The sequence below is a fragment of the Acromyrmex echinatior genome, chromosome 11 (assembly GCF_024713525.1).
Source record: "Acromyrmex echinatior isolate Ae372 chromosome 11, ASM2471352v2, whole genome shotgun sequence".
In the NCBI taxonomy this organism is placed as follows: domain Eukaryota; kingdom Metazoa; phylum Arthropoda; class Insecta; order Hymenoptera; family Formicidae; genus Acromyrmex; species Acromyrmex echinatior.
The window spans coordinates 12477871-12497635 of NC_141862.1; the positions used below are offsets into that span (position 1 = coordinate 12477871).

Here is a 19765-nt window from a genome sequence, read left to right on the forward strand (position 1 = left end):
TATAATAAATAAATATTAATGTACAAATATATATATATATTAGGTGTTGGAATTAATTCGTAGCGTTTTACAAGTGATGGGAAGTACTTTCATTAATGTATTTTTTAATGCTCATGTGAAATAAATAACATTCTTTCATTAAAAAACGCTACGAATTAATTCCAACACCTAATATATATACAGATTCATAAATTATACATGGATTTGTATTTCTAAAAAAATGATATTAATTATCTGTGACTTTGTGTTGAATAATACATAGGTTTCATTTATATTTAAAACCATCTTAAGATGTCATAAATAAAAAGACATATTCACATCTTTAAATATTATTTATAAGATTGTTTTTGTACATTTACAATTATTAGAATCTTTTCAAAATTACTTGATATATAATATATTTTTACATTAATAAATTTTGTATAAATTTTAAAATAATCTTTTGTAAGCGATCGTATTTCTTTAGCTAAATCATGAATCCTTTAATATATTTGATTAAATAAATTTTATTTAAAGAAATTAGTTGCGTGAAATTGTGACAATAAACGTGATTATTAACGGGAGTTTGTTGCATTTTATTCCGTTATACTTACTTTCGAATATTCTTATCTGAGAACTTGCTTCACTCGATAACTTATGCAGCCTCTCCTTAAGTAAGACAAATGTATGGATGGATTTATTATCATCAATTGAATTCCAATGATGCATCGGTGGCAAATTCGCGAATAATAGTCTCAGATTGGTCCTGCTTTGATAATTGTTTTTTCTCTCTTTTTAGGCGAAATGACGAGCAACGTATTACATGTGGCACGTGAAGCACGACAACGTACGCTCGGACCGTTCAGTCCATCTTTCAATATACAAGAGATATTGCTGGATGGATTGCGGAAGGTGAGTGGAGTGGAATAAAAAATGATGTCATTCCATATTAGAATCTGGCAGTCTGATCGTTCTGGTATTACCTCTCGGTAAAAAATTTTTCATGCATGAATAAATATAAATATATATAAACATACACAAGCATGTATATATATAAATATTCATGACATATGTAAAATCACATATATATGAAATATGTTTATACATATTTATGTACTTTTATATTTATATTATATATTCGTGCCAAAAAGATTTTTTACCTGACATGAATAATATTTTTGACATTATCTAAACAATGCATGCAAAACGAAGCTTCGAGCTCTGCAAACTAAATTTCTTTAGATTCGGTTATATAATCTCTTACTAATTCAGATTTCTTATAATAGAAATGCATATTACATTTACAATTATTTTTATTTTTATTCTTACTATCTTACTCTTATTACTATATTCCAGTTTTTACCAGATGACGCACATATTCGTGTTAACGGAAAATTGCATATCTCTCTAACGAGAGTCTATGATGGTAAGAATGTGATCGTTTCTCAATTCAACTCAAAGGATGATTTGATGCAGGTAAGAAAAGTATATATGTTAGATTGTGAGACATTTATTCGCAATAAATTCTTAGTAAAACGAAGAATCGGGATATCAGGAAATATTTTGGAAAATAATTTTCTATCTCTTTAGAAAAATTTCGTGTATGCACAAATTTTAAAATCTATTTTTTCATGCCAATTGTAACAATTTGTCTTTTCCTTGAGGAGTTATTTAGTCTTTTATGTTTTCTACAGGCTCTATTAGCCTCTTCGTTCGTGCCACTATTTTCTGGTTTGCTGCCGCCACGATTCCACGGCATCAGATACATGGACGGTGGTTTTAGCGATAATCTTCCTACACTCGATGAAAATACTATTACCGTTAGTCCATTCTGCGGAGAGAGCGATATATGTCCGAGGGACATTTCATCTCAACTTTTTCACGTACATATTGATTGTACATATTAATAAACTAATTTCTCGTTAATAAAATTAAAATATCTTCGATAATATGTGTAATTAAGTTAACGAGTATGCTCACTTAGTTAATCCTGGTTAGACTTTATAATTATCATTAATTATACATATCTTTGTATCTTGCAGGTCAATGTCGCCAATACAAGCATAGAACTTTCCAGACAAAATATATACAGGTTCACGAAAATACTCTTTCCGCCTAAAACGGAGGTAAAATGAAAATATTAATTATGTCTTTTGATATTACGTTAAATATCTTAAATGTAATAAATATAATTTTATGTACTTTTAAATTATAGATACTCTCGAGTATGTGTAAGCAAGGATTTGACGATGCATTGCGATTTCTACATCGTAATAATCTACTAAACTGCACAAGATGTCTTGCGGTTCAGTCCACATACATAGTTCAGGAAACGATCGACGATAGTATGGAATATGATCCGGAATGTTTGGAATGTAAAATGCATAGACAGGTGAGAGAGATTCACAATATTTTCAGCAACAATATATTTGATAATATTTCACTCTTTTAAAGTTTAATTAAAAAACTTAATTTATTTTCTTAAATAATCTTAAATTATCCTTATTTATTTATGTTCTTGACATTCCATTTTTAGGAAGCATTAGTAGCTAATATGCCTGAGACTGTGATGACAATATTCCAAGATGCTATAGATTCGGCCAACAAGGGACTTATTAACTGGTTGTTCAAGCACCGTAGCATGAAGTTGCTGTCATTGTTGAGTTTGCCTTACACACTACCGGCAGATGTAATGTACGCTACAATCACAAAGTAAGTAGCTATTGAAATATACGTGCATGCAAATATTGCATCACATATATGCTTTATATAGGAAATGGTTTTTATACAAATGCACGCATATATATTTAAAAATAAATATCATATTTAATGCTTTTTGTTATTTTCATTAATTGGTGGTGTTGCATGCTGCAAATATATGTATGTATACTTTGTAAATTAATATTTTTTAATATTATTAAATATTGCAGATCAATTATTAAAAAATATTTCTGTCTAGAAGATAATTTTCAAAGCAAATATTTTTTGTTTAAAAAAAACGAATATAAAAATTTGAGATTTTATATACATATATTTGTTTTCGCGTTCGAAATTTTATAGTTACTATTTCTTTAGTATAAAGTATAGATTTATAGTATTTTTAGAATAAAAATTATTATGCTTCGTTGAAAAACATTTCTCGACGATATATTGATTGAAAACTTTATTTTAACTGAACGAAAAAATTTATAATTTATATGAGAATATCACAATTGTGATTATCTATATAAAAATTAAATTGAATATTGCTGGCTTCATTATTTTATATTATTTCGAATATTTTATAAATTTTTTGAAGATTTTTTAAAGTTTAAGAGATTGCGATATAGGTAATTTTTTAATCCTTTAGACAGAAATCTCATCTTAAGTTTTGTTTTATTATTTTCTATTGTACTGCATTGCATGCGCAACATTGTCAACGTTGATACATATCACAGATTCAGTCAATTGATGCAATTTCATGCATAATTACCACTTGTGATATTGTATTTAACGTCATGCATGTCATTGGTAGTCTGATTGGTAACAAGATAGAAACTCGTACCTTGGAATACAAAATAGTCGGAAATATTCTGCATATCCCGCAACAGGCACTTACTCGCAATAAGCATTTAACACACTCTCGGTAAGCATAAAATTTTCAGATATAATGCTTTCTTGATTTCATATCTTAAATCCTAAGATGTATCTATGAAATTATCAAAGCATTCACTGTCTTATTTTCAATGTGAATATATTTTATTTGACACACATATTGAGTCCTTGTCTTTCTTTTATGAAAACACTCTAATACACGCACGAATTTTTATATTAGTTGCGAATTTATGTACTTTATAGAAGTACAAAAGATAAAAAAAAAGTAATAAATGAAAATATATCGACAGACAGATGTTTGTTTGTACATAAATACTTGTAATATTTTATAATAATTTGTTTAGAAATTAATGAAAAGCATATCTTTCTTATTTCAGATTCATTACGAGTGTCCCGAAATTACGAGATAATCTAATAGAATTAACTAAACTTTTCTTGGAGCAATTGAGTATAATATTCCCAAAGATCAATGTCTATGCCGAGCCTTTGCCTCAAACAATCAAATGTTATTTCAACATTATGGAATATGATTCGAGTGAGTATATTCCGACCATCAATGAATTTTCTGAATCTTTAAATTGATTAATAAATCTTTAAATTATAATAACATTTTTTATTATCTAATTGCCTTATAAATATAACACATGTGAAAAGAATATGGCCTAAATATTTGGCATTCGGATTCTTATATTTTCAAATGTTTACAGATACATACGATGTGCAAGCTATAGAAGAAACAGATATTATATATAAAAAGCAAAAGAACCTGAATTTGACTCTCAAATACAACGAATGGTAAGTAATTTTATTGGAGATAGTTCTTTTGTAAAATTACATTTAACAAATTTTTGAATTAATATTCATTATTGTTAAAAACATTTTTTGTTATAGTGGGCAATGGAAAGATTCAAGAAAATCGAGTTGTGTAATAAATATGGGCGACTTTGCATCAGTGGATGATACTTTCGAAAATATTCTCCAAGTGAGTAATAAGAATAATAGTATAATGTTTAAAACACAATTTAAATAAATTTTAAAATCAATTTTTACATCGAATTTTATAACTTTTACCAGGTAACTTCGGATCAAGAGGCAGTAATAGCGTATTATTACATGGATGATAACAATAAAGTGCAAGTGACAGAAATCTTCGATGTAACGGAATCAGAATCGCATACCATGCTTTCCATAGATGAAGTTGACACCAATAAAAAACTTCAATTCGATGAATGGGATGAATCTTCATGGTTATCTCAGCACACACTTGACGGTAATTGGCATTTTCTTTTCATAAGAAACATCAACGATACAGATTCATGATCAATATTTTAATATTCAATTGAATTATCCAATTTTAACCATTAGTCTAAATAAATTTTTAATTAAAATTTTGAAAAATATTTGCAGCAACTACAGAGTCTCTTTATACCGATGAAAATTTACGAAGCATGGAGAATTTGTCTGATGTATCAGTAGAAGACGATATATTGGATAGCGCGAATATATTCTCTGATCCAGAAAGTGAGTGGGAAGTGGAGAAGAATCCAGAGCAAGCAGAAATGTCTAAATCTCCGGATAGTCGGCCGGAAGTAGATCAACCATCCACAAGTTTGCTATAGAAATAAGATAATAGCTTGTTACTGTTACCATATATAATTAAAGATATGTCTTATTAGATAATAGCTTGCAAGAACATATGTGCGCTATTTAATTAACCGTAAAAAATTTATAAAATGATGAGATTGAAATATTTTAATGCATTTATATATTCATACGAAAAGTAACACAAATTGTTCAGTAACACAAATTGTTCAGTAACTTTAAAAGGAAAAATTAATCAATTTTTATTATTGTCATCGAGTTTTCATGATTATCTCATACGATATACCAATAAAATAAAATTATATTTTAATTATGTTCTTATAGAACATTTTAATTTAAATGTTAAATTATAATTGTGTATCTTTATATTTTCACAAATATTTTGTGAGATATTTGTAAAAATATAAATCAAAGATTTTGAAAAATTTTAAAAATCTTTTACAAAGCTTTTTGTTGTTACTTTTCCATTTAGACATCTAAATGTATAATTTTAACACTTGAAAGTTTAACATTATAATCTGAAATATTTTATATCGTTATTATAATCATAAAATAAAATTTCAAGAAATGGATCTGTACGTAGATTCATATATACAGTACTATAAATGCCTTTTACTGTATTTTATATGTATGATATATTTCTTACTATCCGCGAAGTTAACTATTCGCGATTCTATTAAAACATCTACATTCCATTCTGTATGTTCTTGCAAGATATAATTAAGATGAAGCATTGAATACACAAGCACAATTATCGAATACGTACCAAAATGCGTCATGCAACATGCGTCTTAAGCGTCTTTATGACGTGCAACAGTATTCTACTCTTAATCTACTAATTTGAAAATTCAGTAATAATGAGTGTTTGCATGAATTGATACATTATTTCATATAAAGAGACTGATATATCAGTGATGGAAGAACATGGGATTCTAAACCCATCGGTATTTTTGACTCTAGAAAGAAACTCTAGAAAACCAATTTTTTTTTGAAGAAAAACATCGAGACGAGTACAATATGAATAATAAACAACTGAAAATAAAGGGCAATGCGTAAACTAAACTTCAGAAGAGAAAATGACATTTTATGAATTTAGAATAGATATATATATATATTAAAGATTAAATGATTATTTTTTTAACTATAAATAGTGACTCTATTTTTGAGTAAAAAAAATTATTTACATACATAACTGTTTCTCTAATTATTAGTCTACAGTTTAAAAAATCTCATTTATGCATGATATGCTCTGCTTATATGGTATATAAAAAATTATAGCTAATTTTAAGGGTATTGAATCAACAAACTTGAGTCCGGAAATCATGTTTCCGAACTATAAGTTTTCTCTAAATAAACAACTTGTCATTTAAAAAGGATATGACATCCTTCATTCATTTTAATATTTATTTTTTAGAGAATGTATATGTTCAAATATGTATGATTTTAGACTAACTCATGTTATCCTTTTTTTGCTTTAATAATTATTGTTTTAATTTCGATAGTAATTTTTTGTATTCAATATAATCTGACGTATAATTATTTTCTTTCTTCGTTACTATAAAGTCTCTTCGTTACAATTTCCTAGAATTTTTCTATGAATTTTTCTACTAATTAAATTAAGATATATGTTAATAGTAATGAGATCAATTCAAAATTTCAATGGATATAAGAGTATAAGTTATTTCATTATAATTATTTATCGCTCGTTATATATATTCTTACGCATACATTGAATATTCTTTTGTCCAAATTCTTTTGTCTCCTATATACACAATAATTCTCTTTTATAACTTTTACATAATAAATATCTGCAAACGTTTTCTGAAAAATTTTAATAAAAATAACTATGCAATGGTAACTACCTCTAATATAATTTTGTTCGTTTAAGAAGTTGTTGAAACATACCGAATCTGGAGGTTGTGAAACTAGAATAAATAGTTTATATAAGAATATCTTAATATTTAAGAGAGATTATTTTAGAATAATTTATCATATCATCTTCCTAGCGTTAATTATCTTTTTTTTTTAACATAACAAATTTTTTGTGATCGTACGGCTAGGTTTGATTGTTATAGATTATACAGATTATATATTGCGAAACATAATTTAATAACTATTTTGATCATGACCAGTTTAGCTTTTAATAATATCTTATATCTAATATTTTTTTTTTATATATGTTTAATATTTCAGTTTATGATTATCTATTTTAGAAAATGTACCTACATATTTTACTTTATACAAGATCCGAATTATATAATGTGTAAAAGAAAATTTGCTTATACTTTGGGATAATTTTGTTCACAAAATGAAAATATAAAAAATATAAATAATAGTTGCTGTGAAATGTTCCTATTAAATTATCCCAAATAGGTGCAGCAAATAATTTTTTTACTCATTGTAGATTTAAACAATGCAATTTTTTAAATATTTGTATCATGCGATTTTGATATTAACGAGTTAAATTTTTTATTTGGTTATAAACTGTTTTTCTATTTGTTACATCTATGAATAATCCATTAAAGAAGTATTATAAAAGAAAAGTTAATCTCTTTGACAAATCTTCCTTTTTGTAAAATATTAATATAAAAATTTTACGTGGTGTTATTACAATGTGAATGTTACGCTTATTGTTGTGTTATTTTATTTAAAGTAGGATAAGTAGAATAAATGCTAACGAATGACTCAAGTCGATTAATTTTGTTTATATAATATATATATATATATATATATATATATATATATAAAATAACGAAAATATAGATTAAAAAAATACTTTGTTAGCTATAAATTTCAAATGACTTGTAAAGGAAATAATATAAGAAAATATTCATTTTATAAACAGTTTTAATGCTATTTCATAAGTATCAATAAAATATTTTTTTGGTATTTTTTAAATGCTAGCGATTGTTTATTTTGCAGTTTTGGTTATTTATATGAATACAGTAGATACCCGATAAACATTATATGATAAGATTAAAAGAATGCAAACTACATATTTTGCTAGGTTTTTTGTTTTATGCATGGATATTCTTTTTTATAATATTAAAAATACCAAAAAAATATTTTATATATGTATAACATATATATACTTTTTTTATGATTACAAATAAAAACTGTATATACAGGCATATCAAAATGAACAAATAATATTACCATAATTAAATGACAGTTCTTTGGAAAAAAGTTCGAAAGTAACAGAATAAATTTTAATATATTAAATAAAATACGCTTGTAAGTTTTGATATTGTTCTTGTCAGTACTCATAAAATAGATTAAGAATACAAGAATTGTTATTGGTGCTAAAAAAGGGATGAAGATCAATAAAAACTGGAATATTTATTATGTTTTTAATATAAAACAAATCGTATTGTGTGTGTGTATATATATATATATGTATATATATATATATATATATATATATATATATATACACAAGTTATATGTACAATAATTGAAACCTTCCCTAAAGTAACATTTTAAGGCAGATATTTGAGAGAACCGCATTTATTGCACATGATCATAAATATTACGTAATACTGATTTGGTAAAATATTTCTGTATATTGTTGCTAGAGTAAAATTTCTTTGTAATTAAATAAACGACTTAAAAGAAAAACGCAATTCATCATACAATTTCCATATGCAAAAATTAAAATTTCATTGATAATCATGATGTAATATACAAATGCCTCTTTATATTTCTTTCAGGGGCGGGCTTCAATTATTTCGACGTAACATGATCGTTATCATTTATTTGAACATATTCAGGCGGGATCTTCCCCTGGGGCAGACGTAGAATTTCTCTGAGCTTCAATTTGCGTCCTATTCTGAGAACTTCCCGTCGCGACGGCAACTTTATGCTGTGCAGCTAGTAACTGCTGAAGCTGTAAAATCAAAATAATCATTTCTTTGTTCCTGCAAAGGAGACTGATTCTTTTAATTTATAATAAAACTATATTACTTGATATATTAAAAAAAAAGTTTAATTAGTATCTCTTAATTAAAACATACTTGTTGTTGTGATAAAGTAGTCACCCCGAGACTTTGCGTCTGTTGACTGCATTGACCGGTAGAAGCCCTAGCATGCAAGGATTTTGTCAATAGAGTTTGTTTATTAACAGGTACTACTTGGGAAGAAGGCGTCGTCTGTGACGCCATAAGCACAGGTTTTGTCGCGGCTGCGAAGTAGAAGATTTATATATAGATATCATTGATAAACATAAAGTACTATGCTTATACTATTATTTCCATGAATATAGATTTGGCATTATTGACTTACCCATTATAGGAGTTAATACTTGTTTATTACCAGACAATATCAGCTGACTGGCCGTTACAGTTTTGGCAACTGTCACCAATTGATTCGATAAAACAGCCGATTTAACTTGATTCGATTGTACTTGACGAGTCATATGATTAAATCGTTGTCTTTGAGATCCAATAAGTTGGATTGCTTGTCCTCCCTAAGATTACATAATGTTACGTAAATTAATATTAGTGTTGATAAATACATTTCTTGCATTCAATTATACTGATATTTTAATAATTAATATAAAAATTCTATCTTTTCTATTTAATTCTAGATATTCTAATATTATAGAATATTATATGCCGTTATTATATAATGTAATATGTAAAAAAATTGTGTTCCAGAGTATTAAATTAATACCTGTGCAAGAGCCACTGCGTTATTACTCCTATTTTGCTGCGACAATCCTTTTACTCCAGATGGTATTAATTGGGCTGAAAAGTATACGATCAATTTTTAAATATCTAAAAATATTGTATACATAATAATAAAGTAAATGTCTCAAAAATGATATATATATATATATATATATATATATTATATCTTAAATACGTATGTTTATGTGTGTAATCATATCTTAAGTTTCTAATTAATGTTTTTACGAACAATAAGATTTTCAATAATGTTTTCTATAAATAAAATTATAAAGTAAAAAATATCTTTTTTTTTTAAATGTAAATATTTAACATGAAACATTTAAGAATATAAAATTTAGAAATGTAATTCAATCAGTAATATTCATGATGGGATATGATTATATATTACCGATTGGTAAAGACAAATGCGCATTGACATTGGCAGGATTAGCGATCACTACCGTTGGCGTACTCCCAGCGATAGCTGTTGTAACAACAGTTGCGGCTACCATCTGTAAAAATAGTGTAATATTTAAATATAAATTATTTTATAAACTTATTTATTTGTTAACATATATCTGGAGACACGGCAGTGTCTCGGCGCTAAGAAACGCAGCGACATCATATAGTACAAGATCAAATGTATTCCTTTACGCGAAGTTGCAGAAGACCGAGATTATCGGATCTTAATAATGGCTGGACCGATCAAATTCTTTGCATGCTCAATCGATAGCTTGCATTCAGATTATATTTAAAAAAATGCTTTTATTTTTTCTCTACGTACCTTACGAGAGAAGATTGCTATTTTACACATTGATATTAACTCTTCCAATGTAAATAATATTACATGAGAATTTATATAAATATACATAAAAAATATTTTATTTATTATTAATTCATGGAGAGAATTGTACTTTAAACTGCTTTGCCTTAATAAAGAATTAATTGTACTTTAAACTGCTTTGTACTAATAAAAGAAATAATTCTTTAATTATTTATATAAACAGGATACTAACACTTGATACCGTCGTACAAGTATTTGTGGCAGACGATATAGGAAGGGAAACAATGACCCCAGTAGGTGTGACGGTTCCACCAGTAGTTGGAGATACATTCAATGACATCGTAATAGGTTGCGATAAGCCCGGGAACGATACCTGAAATGAACAATACGTTAATTCATTTCAATCTGTATTAACTTCTATGAGAAAAATAAACTACTATTTTAAATAACCTGAACGTTTTGTAGACCGTTGATGGAATTCGGCAGACTAGTGAGGTTCACGCCTTGTAGATTCACGTTAGTTGGAGACGGGTTGGTCATCGGACTTGTTGGTTGGCTACTTTGACTGGAAGAAGCGGTGAGTCGTTCGAGCAGCGATGAAGTTGAATTCATTCCGGGTATCGGATTGTCAGCCGATGGCGTGCCTGTTCATAAAGAAAATTATATTTCTCTCTCTCTCTCTTTCTAAAAATAGAAAAAGAAATTGATCTAAAATTACTATTAAATTAAATAAAAAAGAAAACCGACTATTTAAATTATATTTACTGAATATTCATTTCAAATGCTCGAAATATTAAATTATATATATATATATATATATATATATATAAAAGTTTGTTAAAAGATGGTAGAGTTACGAATTTAGTATTCAAATTTTAATATAATTTAATCAAAGGATTTTTAATTCGTAATAAATTAAAATATAAAAACTGTATTCTACATCTTTGTTGTTAAATAGCATTAATTTATAGATATACTGTACCAGCAAGCAAAGCCGAAAGTCCCGGCATTGATAATCCAAGAGTAGATGTAGGATCTTGAACTCGCGCAAGCCTTACAGCAGTTGCTTTCACTGGTTGTTGCTTGCAACTTAACTGTCCCGTTAAAGCAGAGGAGCTTAAACTCACGCGTACCTAACATAATAAACAAAAGTTGGATATGTAATATTATATACTTTATATCCAAAATAGCCATTATGTCAAATAATTAACTATCAGTTATATTACAAGTATTAAATGTATCAATTGAAGAAATTTGATAAAAATTATGTTTAATTTTATGTTGAAACATATAAATATGTTAACTAAAATATATTAAATGTATAAGTATAAAATCTGTAAATATATAAAATATTAATTATTAACAAATTAATGAAACATACTTGACCAGTGGTGTTGGGCACGTTGATCACATTGCCATGACTGATAACTCTAGGTGGTATGGAAGCATTAAGAGAGATCCTTTGGGATTGAACCTTACGTTGAGCTATATTTGCAGGAGTACTATTTAATAAACTAAGGATCGCGGCATTGTTGGACTTGTTTGTAGCTTGTGTATTGTTATTCATAGCTGCAGCTGCAGCATTGGCTACAAAATACATAACATACAATATAAATATTATGAATCTACAAGGATTATATAAATATAATTATAACAAAATTATATAATCTGAAAGGATGTAAACATATATATTGTGGAGCAGTAGCAAACCTGCAGCTTGTTGTTGAAATTGCTGTGCGGAGTTCATGAGGGAAGTAACAAGAGCGTTTATTGCTGGATTATTTGAATGTTTCTTGAACGGCGGCTCGCTTTGACTCTGATTGGCAGTTTCACCTATGCAGTTCTGTGTTCCCGCCTGTAATTGCGCTTGCTGCAAATATTAAATACAGGATTAAATAAAAAAATCTTAAAATCTTAACGCGATTAGATTGTCATATATCATTAATGTCTGTTATGAAATAAATATGGAAGTTTACCAAAACTGGAACATTGGTGGGTGCCGCGTTATTAATAGTACCAGCCGACTTCTGAAAGACCAGAATACCAGAACCATTACAAGTGTTATCTGCTACTGCCATCGCAGAGTTATCAATTTGCACGGAGGTTGACGCGTTAGGGCCACCATTGGCTAAAGATTGTGCTGAACTCAATGCGGTAACGTCATTCTGTGGAATAACTTGCGGCATATTTGCCGAGTCCACGCACGTAAGATTATTTTGTGCAGAGGTAGAAGCTTCTGTCATAGCCTTCATCGAGGCTACTTGACTGGCCAAATTAGTTAGTTGCCCTTGAGCCCGTGATAGAATCTGAAATGACGCGCGGATTTGCTGAAAATGTGTGCATGGCTGTTATGAGATTGTAATGTGTACATATTTATATATCTTTTGTATTTTTTTTTTCAAGAAAGTATTCTCTTGCTGATAATTTTACATATAAAAAAATAAAAAATAAACTGAGTTTACCTGTTGTGCTACATGTTGAGAGTGTTGAGACTGAACCTGCTGCAACTGTTGAGCTAATTGCGCCGCTTTTGCTTGTTGCGCCTAAAATAATAATAAAAAATTGATTCAGTAAAAATAGTTGAAAAATAAAGAATAAAATAATCGACATTAACTGGAAAAAGATGAGATTAATGTACCTGTTGATGGGCTCGCTGCATGCCTGGTGTACATGCAATACGAGGAGCCTGTCCTGGTACAATATGTTTTATTCTTACATTTTTCCTACCTTCTTCGGTAAATATTTCTTTAAATTGCTGATAGTAATGATTAACTACAGCTCTGGTACCCAATGGAAATCTAGAAAATAAATTCAATATTAGAAGTCTAAAGACTTAGGACGCTTGTACAGAATACAAGAGATCCAGGTTCGACTTCCGGCCAAGATAATAGGTCTGTTCGAATTACTTACACTTTTTACACTCGGCATCTTTTTCTCTTTTCAGTGTCAAAAATATATCTATCCCATTTTAAGTGTAAAAAGTGTAAAAAAGTGTAAGCAAGTCGAACAGACTAAATATTTTTCGCAATAAATTTATTTATAGTTTTTCAGTACATTAACATCTTTCTAATAGAATACCAGATTGAACATCAAATTATTAATGCTTATCAATTTATTTGTGATATTATTATAGGATTTAATTGTTTATAAGTTCGAAAAAAATAATTTCGGCGCGCAGTTCAAATAACTACATATTTAATATATAGTATATAAATATAGTATATAAATTCAATAAAATTTATTTTAAAAAAATTTAAAAAGGATTAAAGATCCAGTATGGGCTTCGACTGATATGAGCTTCTAGTTTGATTGTGTTTTCACATGTACGGTCTAAAATAAGATTCTTATTTATTGTCAATATTAGAAATTTATTATGCTAAATAAATTTATTATGTAAATAATCATGCTTTGCATAAAAATACATGGTTTGTTAACCTGTAGCAATAATATTTTATATTATTAGTACAGATGAACGAACTATTATTATTGTCGTACCGGCAAGAAGAACCATTCCTTTCTCCATCCTGATGATTCTTGTCCATATAAAGTTCTCCCAGGTACTCGGAAGTAGCGGGTCTTTGCAGGATCGAGAGCTTTATATAATCCTGACTTTCCGCAGGTTCTAATATATATTCTTCTACAACTTGCGGCGAACAGTCTTTTGATTCTCGTGGCCGTTCGTATACTTTCGCGAATCTAATCGAATTGTTAATTAATTTTGCGAACATCTCACAGTAAAAGTTATAAAAGAATAAAATGTAAGTAATTACAAATAATATAAATAAAAATATAAAGAAAAACCGTGCCAAGTACCTTAAAGCTTCGATTGCTGTAGACGGTGGAAGCAGAGGAGGGTTTGTAAGAGAAGGCGGTGGACAGGCAGTATTGGTTGCTAATACTCTTCTTTTCGTATTTTCGGACTTTCGGAATTTCAATATTAAGTCATGTATTGTTTGTCCTTCTGGTTGAGCGAACTGTTCTAATTTTCTTTTACGATTTACTGTGACCTGATATCAAGTACAATGTTTTCATGATATTTACTGCTATGTACAAATCAAATCCGCATAAGCGTATGGATATTAATGTATGGATATTAATTAAATAAAATTATTGTGATTTAGAAATATATAGAAATATCCTTTATATAGAATTAAATTCCGTATATAAGATTAAATCTTTCGTATCTTTTGTATAAAATTACAACTTTTCATGAAGAATTTAAGTATTATCATTTGATATTCATTATCTAATACAGGCCTGTTCAATTTGAGCTCTGAAGCCAAAACAAAAAGTCATCAAAGCAAAAAAATTCAATATGGGTAAGATTTCGGGAACTGTAAAGTGTTGATAAACGTCACTCAGATGCATATCAACACTTTTGAGTCCTCGAAATCTTACATTAATTTTTTTTCGCGCATTAAATGGCTTTGTGTTTTGGCTCCAAAGCTCAAATTGGACACAGGCCTGATCTAATAAATATTATATATATAACACACACACATACACACACACATACGCACGCACGCACGCACGCACGCACGCACGCACGCACGCACGCACGCACGCACGCACGCACGCACGCACGCACGCACGCACGCACGCACGCACGCATGCACGCACGCACGCACACGCACACGCACTATAGATCTCCAATTCTATAACAAATAATAGATTATAAATAAATTTCAAATTAAAATCTCACCTGAGAGAATTTTTTAGCTTGTCGCATGAGTTGATGATCGGTAAGCAATGATTTAGACTGCTTAATTCTTGTACTAGCTAAAGTGGGAACAGGATTCGGATCCAGACATAGAGGACCTTGAGTAGCTGCCATTAGATGTGATTCCAACATTAATCGCTCTTCATGGCTCCAATCTCCGTCACTCGTAAGTGTCGATATGTCCGAAAGTACACTCTATAAACAATGATTCTCACAATTTAATTTAAATCCTATCAAAATCATGTTCAATATAATTGAATAGACTTCAATTATTAATACTGTTTTATTATTATTTATATTATTATGTCATCTTTAATGGACACATTTAATGATAAGATCTCACCTGTGTGGTAGGTTTAAGAAGTACATGATGAACGTCAGCTCTGTTGTGAGGAAATGATCTTCGATAATCTCGAACTTCAGCAATTATGCAGCCGTCGTAAAATAAATGTGAATAACTAGATTCCAGTTGTTCGGCTAACATAGCTGGCAATTGGCCATTATCTATGCACGAAAGTAGTTCACCCTGTTCGTAACCCATGAGTTGAGTCTCAGCTAATGAATTTTTATCGTACTGATTCCCCTTATCACTATCGAGAAATAAGATCTCTGTATTAATATTAAAATTTAATTCTAAAATTAAAAACAAATGATTATTTTGATAAATTAATTACATATATAAAGAAGTGTATTTTACTTCTCTGGCATATCTCAAACCGCTTTAAACCCAACAAGAATTAGTGTTTAAAATTTTTTAATTTTAACAATATGTAATATTATAATAATTTTTATGGCATAGGGAAAGAGACAAACACAACAATTTGACACTGGAAGTGAACAATCAAAAGAGTCAAAAGTAATAATGTTTAAATTAATAATCATATTCATTTTCGCGTAAAGTATTGAAAGATTTTTCTTTACAATCTAACTTAAATCTAATTAATAGAATTATTAAAGTCAATTATCATTAAGTTTAAAAAGTTAAATACTATTATTGTTAATCAGCATTTCAGAAAGAGCATGACAAAACAAGTGCATACCTATTTCTTACAGCTAATGAGTATCCTTTATTACCAGCATAAAGATTAACGATTAATGTATTTAAACCTTCCCTTTGCACTAACCGCCCCAAAAGATCACACTCATTCTCAAGATTGTTCTGTAAAATTTAAAATAAAGCAGCATGTTGCATAAAAATATAATACACTGTCGCATTGCAGTATTTTTATAAAAAGAAAACAAGCAAAAATTTAGTAACAAATGTTTAGAAAGTAAACATACCAAAACTGAATCTGGGGTTGCATGAGGAACTTTAGAAAGTTCTTCAAAATAGAGTCTGGTGAGTTTAGATTGGATACTATGCCTGGAGTAACTCTGTTCTTTTTTCTGAGAGGATAATGATTTATCCGATGTTAAGGTCAATGAATTCTGACCTTGGGTATTCTTCCAACATCTGGATGCTAGATTAATCATATCCTGCATAAACAAAAGAATGAATATATAATAATAAAATGACAATTTTATCGACATATATAGGGTATCTCGAAATCTTTTTAATAAATAAATTATAATTAAAAGTTTTGAGGCATTAAAGAATTCCAGTTTAAAAAATTGTGTCACGCACCTGAGCCTGCCGACACGCATCTTCCAAAGTACAGGCTGTACCAATCATTGTAACTTCTGATTACTGATGCCACTTAATGTCATATCTGATGCGGTAATAATCGTTCATATTCTGGAAGAGATATCCATCAGATATATTACTCATTCATATAAATATAATGTAACTGATGTTGAAAGTGACATAGTATAATATTAAAATATGACAAAATACACTAAATCTGTATTCCAAATATATGTGTAATTATTGATTCTTTTGATAAATATTATAATTAAAATATGCTATATTAAATACACAAATAATACAATCATTTAATGTTATAAGAACTCCTTTTTAGGAATTTCATTGGGAAATAAAATAATCTTAATAATAAACAGTTTATTCACATTTTTAATAAACACTTTCTGAATATTATAAGTTATTAAATAGATCTAACATATTGATACTCAAGATATTATTGTGACTTCTGTCATGTCATGATTCTAGTATCGATCTTCAATATAGGTCTGTGCGTGAAATAAAATTCTTTATATAAAAAATCTGACTTTTAAATAAATTAATTATAATTATAATTATATTATTAATTAATAAAAATCTCAAAAAGTATGTATTATCTTAATAGAAATATATTCCAGACATAACATAATTTGTTTTGCACTTTTCTGAACTTTTTTTAGAAAGATACACATATCAAATACAAAGTACATATATCAGATTGCAAATCAAAAGAAAAAAAGAAAATACGACAAATAAAATTACAAATAAAATAAACAAAATAAAAAATGTATCTTTAAAATTAAGAATGTATCTTAAATACATTTATCTATATGTATTCTTGCTTTACACATGTAAATAAATGTTATGTTTATTTAATTAAAATTAATATTTTATTTCTCAAACATATGCATTTTTTACTTGCGATATCTCAACATTACAAATAATAATTACAAATTTATAAAACACTTGGTGATGCCTGTGAATGTGTATTTATACATAAATTAGGCTTTTTGCATACAAGCTCCAAATTTCTGATCACATGTATGGATGTGTCACACAAATTTCTATTTATAATCAAATCAAGTTAAATTAATAAATTATCTATACTGCTTAAAATATAAATGTTAAATAATAACGTAAAAAATGAAATAGAATTAAATGTTACTCCGTTGTTCAAAAACTTCAGACGCACATGTTTACAAACTCATCGTTTTGATGCATTTTATCTAACAACCTATATAAAGTATATAGATGTTACATTCATAAATTTATCTGCAGCCAGCATAAAAGTATCCAGAAGTCACAACAAAAATTGATTCATCATTCCTCCAAAAAACAAGCAACCAATATAAACTACTGCTAATCAAGTCGCATGTTTATTTACAAGAATCATTTACCGTCGAACACACAATTAAATCGCCATTACGATCACCATGAGGATCACCACTGATTACAACTAATACGCGTCTTTCGTCAGACTCACGATATCTCGTGCTCGACGAGGCCAATTGACGTCTGTCTCATCCACGACTGACGAATGACGCGAAGGACGATTTATCATTGGGAAGGGGAAAGTAGTGGTAAACAAGCAGAGACCGTCGTCGCGGTTGGCCCGCGTGGGGGCAAATTGGTAGAGTACGAGGAACAGGACGACAAGGGTGATTCCGACAGGGCGAAGTGACGCATGCAGGCGTGCAAAAACGAGCGACAGCGCGAGGAGAGCGAACGATTAGGCGAGAAGAGGTTAGGTCAGACAGCTCGCGGTAGCGTGCAGTGGCGGCGATGGTGTCGCGACGCGACGTCCGGACACGCGCGTGCGATACGGCGCCACGCGGCGTCGCGACGCGCCGCGCCGACCGGGCTGAATGCGAATTACCTTCGCTGAGTCGGGGAGTCAGCATCGGCTGCGCGCACGTCGACTCCTTCGACTCGACTTTTGCACGTCCTAACCTCACCGCCGCGCTCGCTCGTTCCTGTCGTAGTCGCGAGGGTTCAGTCCGGCGCACGACGGTGCCTACGATGTGCGACGTGCGTACGGACGGACGGATGGACCGTCGCAGATGACTCCGACACTCGTACCTGGTCTTCGACGTAGGGAGAGACCACGGCAGTGGATATCACGGCGGTTTACTGCTTGCTCCGGTGCGGCCAATATTTAGCAACAAACGTCATTTCGCGGAGAGCGCAGCGTAACCTGCTACACAAACACCGCATGCACGTCCACGAACTGTGAGAAAACTTTGCAGATGTTCCACACCACATTGGACCGATTGGACGGCGAAGCCGATTCGCGGTTCACCCGCAAATCGCCCCCGCATCGAGATGTGAATAAATCGAGTTCCGGTGTCATGTCTAGGTATCCGTGCTTCGTTATGGTCGAGTGAAAAATTTAAAATGTTCAAAATTATACATTACGAGATTATATTTGGATATATTTTTGTTGATATTGATTGCGTTTCATTGTTCATTATTGAAAATCTGTAGTACTAAAAAGCTATAGTGTATTCGTAATGTGAATAAATTTTTAGTACTCGTAGAGGAATCATTCTCGAAACATATATAATAGGTAGGAAACTTTAAATTTAACCGTAAGCTGTGTGCGGTCAACCACAGTTAAATATGATAGAAAATAATCGACTATGATTAATTTCTTTCTTTTATGATAAAATTTCCTGCAAATGCTATATAATGTCATGAAAATCCTTAAAATCGTGTTTCTTGGCCTCTTTTTTTTTTTTAAATTAGAACGTTATGTGTATCTTATGATCAAATCTGGATTTGTATTCAGCAGACAAAAATAT

General features: G+C 29.7%; 2 protein-coding genes across 8 annotated transcripts in view; one reads left to right on the top strand and one right to left on the bottom strand.

Moving 5' to 3' along the window:
• Positions 1 to 8540, top strand: part of bmm (brummer) — a 22854-nt gene extending 14314 nt beyond the window's left edge. For 2 of the 4 annotated variants that reach the window (XM_087410878.1, XM_011053013.2), the window contains 12 exons: positions 779 to 891; positions 1336 to 1455; positions 1674 to 1862; positions 2022 to 2105; positions 2195 to 2371; positions 2516 to 2691; positions 3494 to 3604; positions 3951 to 4108; positions 4281 to 4368; positions 4465 to 4555; positions 4648 to 4843; positions 4981 to 8540. In XM_087410878.1, the coding sequence (XP_087267004.1) occupies positions 779 to 891; positions 1336 to 1455; positions 1674 to 1862; positions 2022 to 2105; positions 2195 to 2371; positions 2516 to 2691; positions 3494 to 3604; positions 3951 to 4108; positions 4281 to 4368; positions 4465 to 4555; positions 4648 to 4843; positions 4981 to 5192 (1715 nt within the window). In that variant the 3' untranslated portion in view covers positions 5193 to 8540. The remainder of the gene's footprint in view (positions 1 to 778; positions 892 to 1335; positions 1456 to 1673; positions 1863 to 2021; positions 2106 to 2194; positions 2372 to 2515; positions 2692 to 3493; positions 3605 to 3950; positions 4109 to 4280; positions 4369 to 4464; positions 4556 to 4647; positions 4844 to 4980) is intronic. The other 2 variants (XM_087410879.1, XM_011053015.2) reach the window with 1 other exon arrangement.
• On the bottom strand, positions 8005 to 19184 carry LOC105144337 (uncharacterized). 4 transcript variants are annotated; one of them, XM_087410875.1, is made up of 21 exons: positions 19044 to 19184; positions 16971 to 17081; positions 16628 to 16822; positions 16387 to 16505; positions 15690 to 15936; positions 15329 to 15541; positions 14440 to 14633; positions 14122 to 14322; positions 13265 to 13424; positions 13089 to 13169; positions 12603 to 12953; positions 12337 to 12496; positions 12008 to 12213; positions 11609 to 11759; positions 11077 to 11270; positions 10859 to 10999; positions 10252 to 10354; positions 9847 to 9920; positions 9457 to 9640; positions 9189 to 9355; positions 8005 to 9061 (listed from the first exon to the last, which is right to left on the bottom strand). In XM_087410875.1, exons 2-21 carry the CDS (start codon positions 17016 to 17018, stop codon positions 8942 to 8944), a joined length of 3309 nt encoding a protein of 1102 aa, XP_087267001.1. In that variant the 5' UTR covers positions 17019 to 17081; positions 19044 to 19184; the 3' UTR covers positions 8005 to 8941. The 4 variants fall into 4 exon arrangements, with proteins under 4 accessions (XP_087267001.1, XP_087267002.1, XP_087266999.1 ...); XM_087410876.1 differs by having other exon boundaries at positions 12603 to 12932; positions 18841 to 19156; XM_087410873.1 differs by having other exon boundaries at positions 18841 to 19156.
• Between the last annotated feature and the right edge of the window lie 581 nt (positions 19185 to 19765).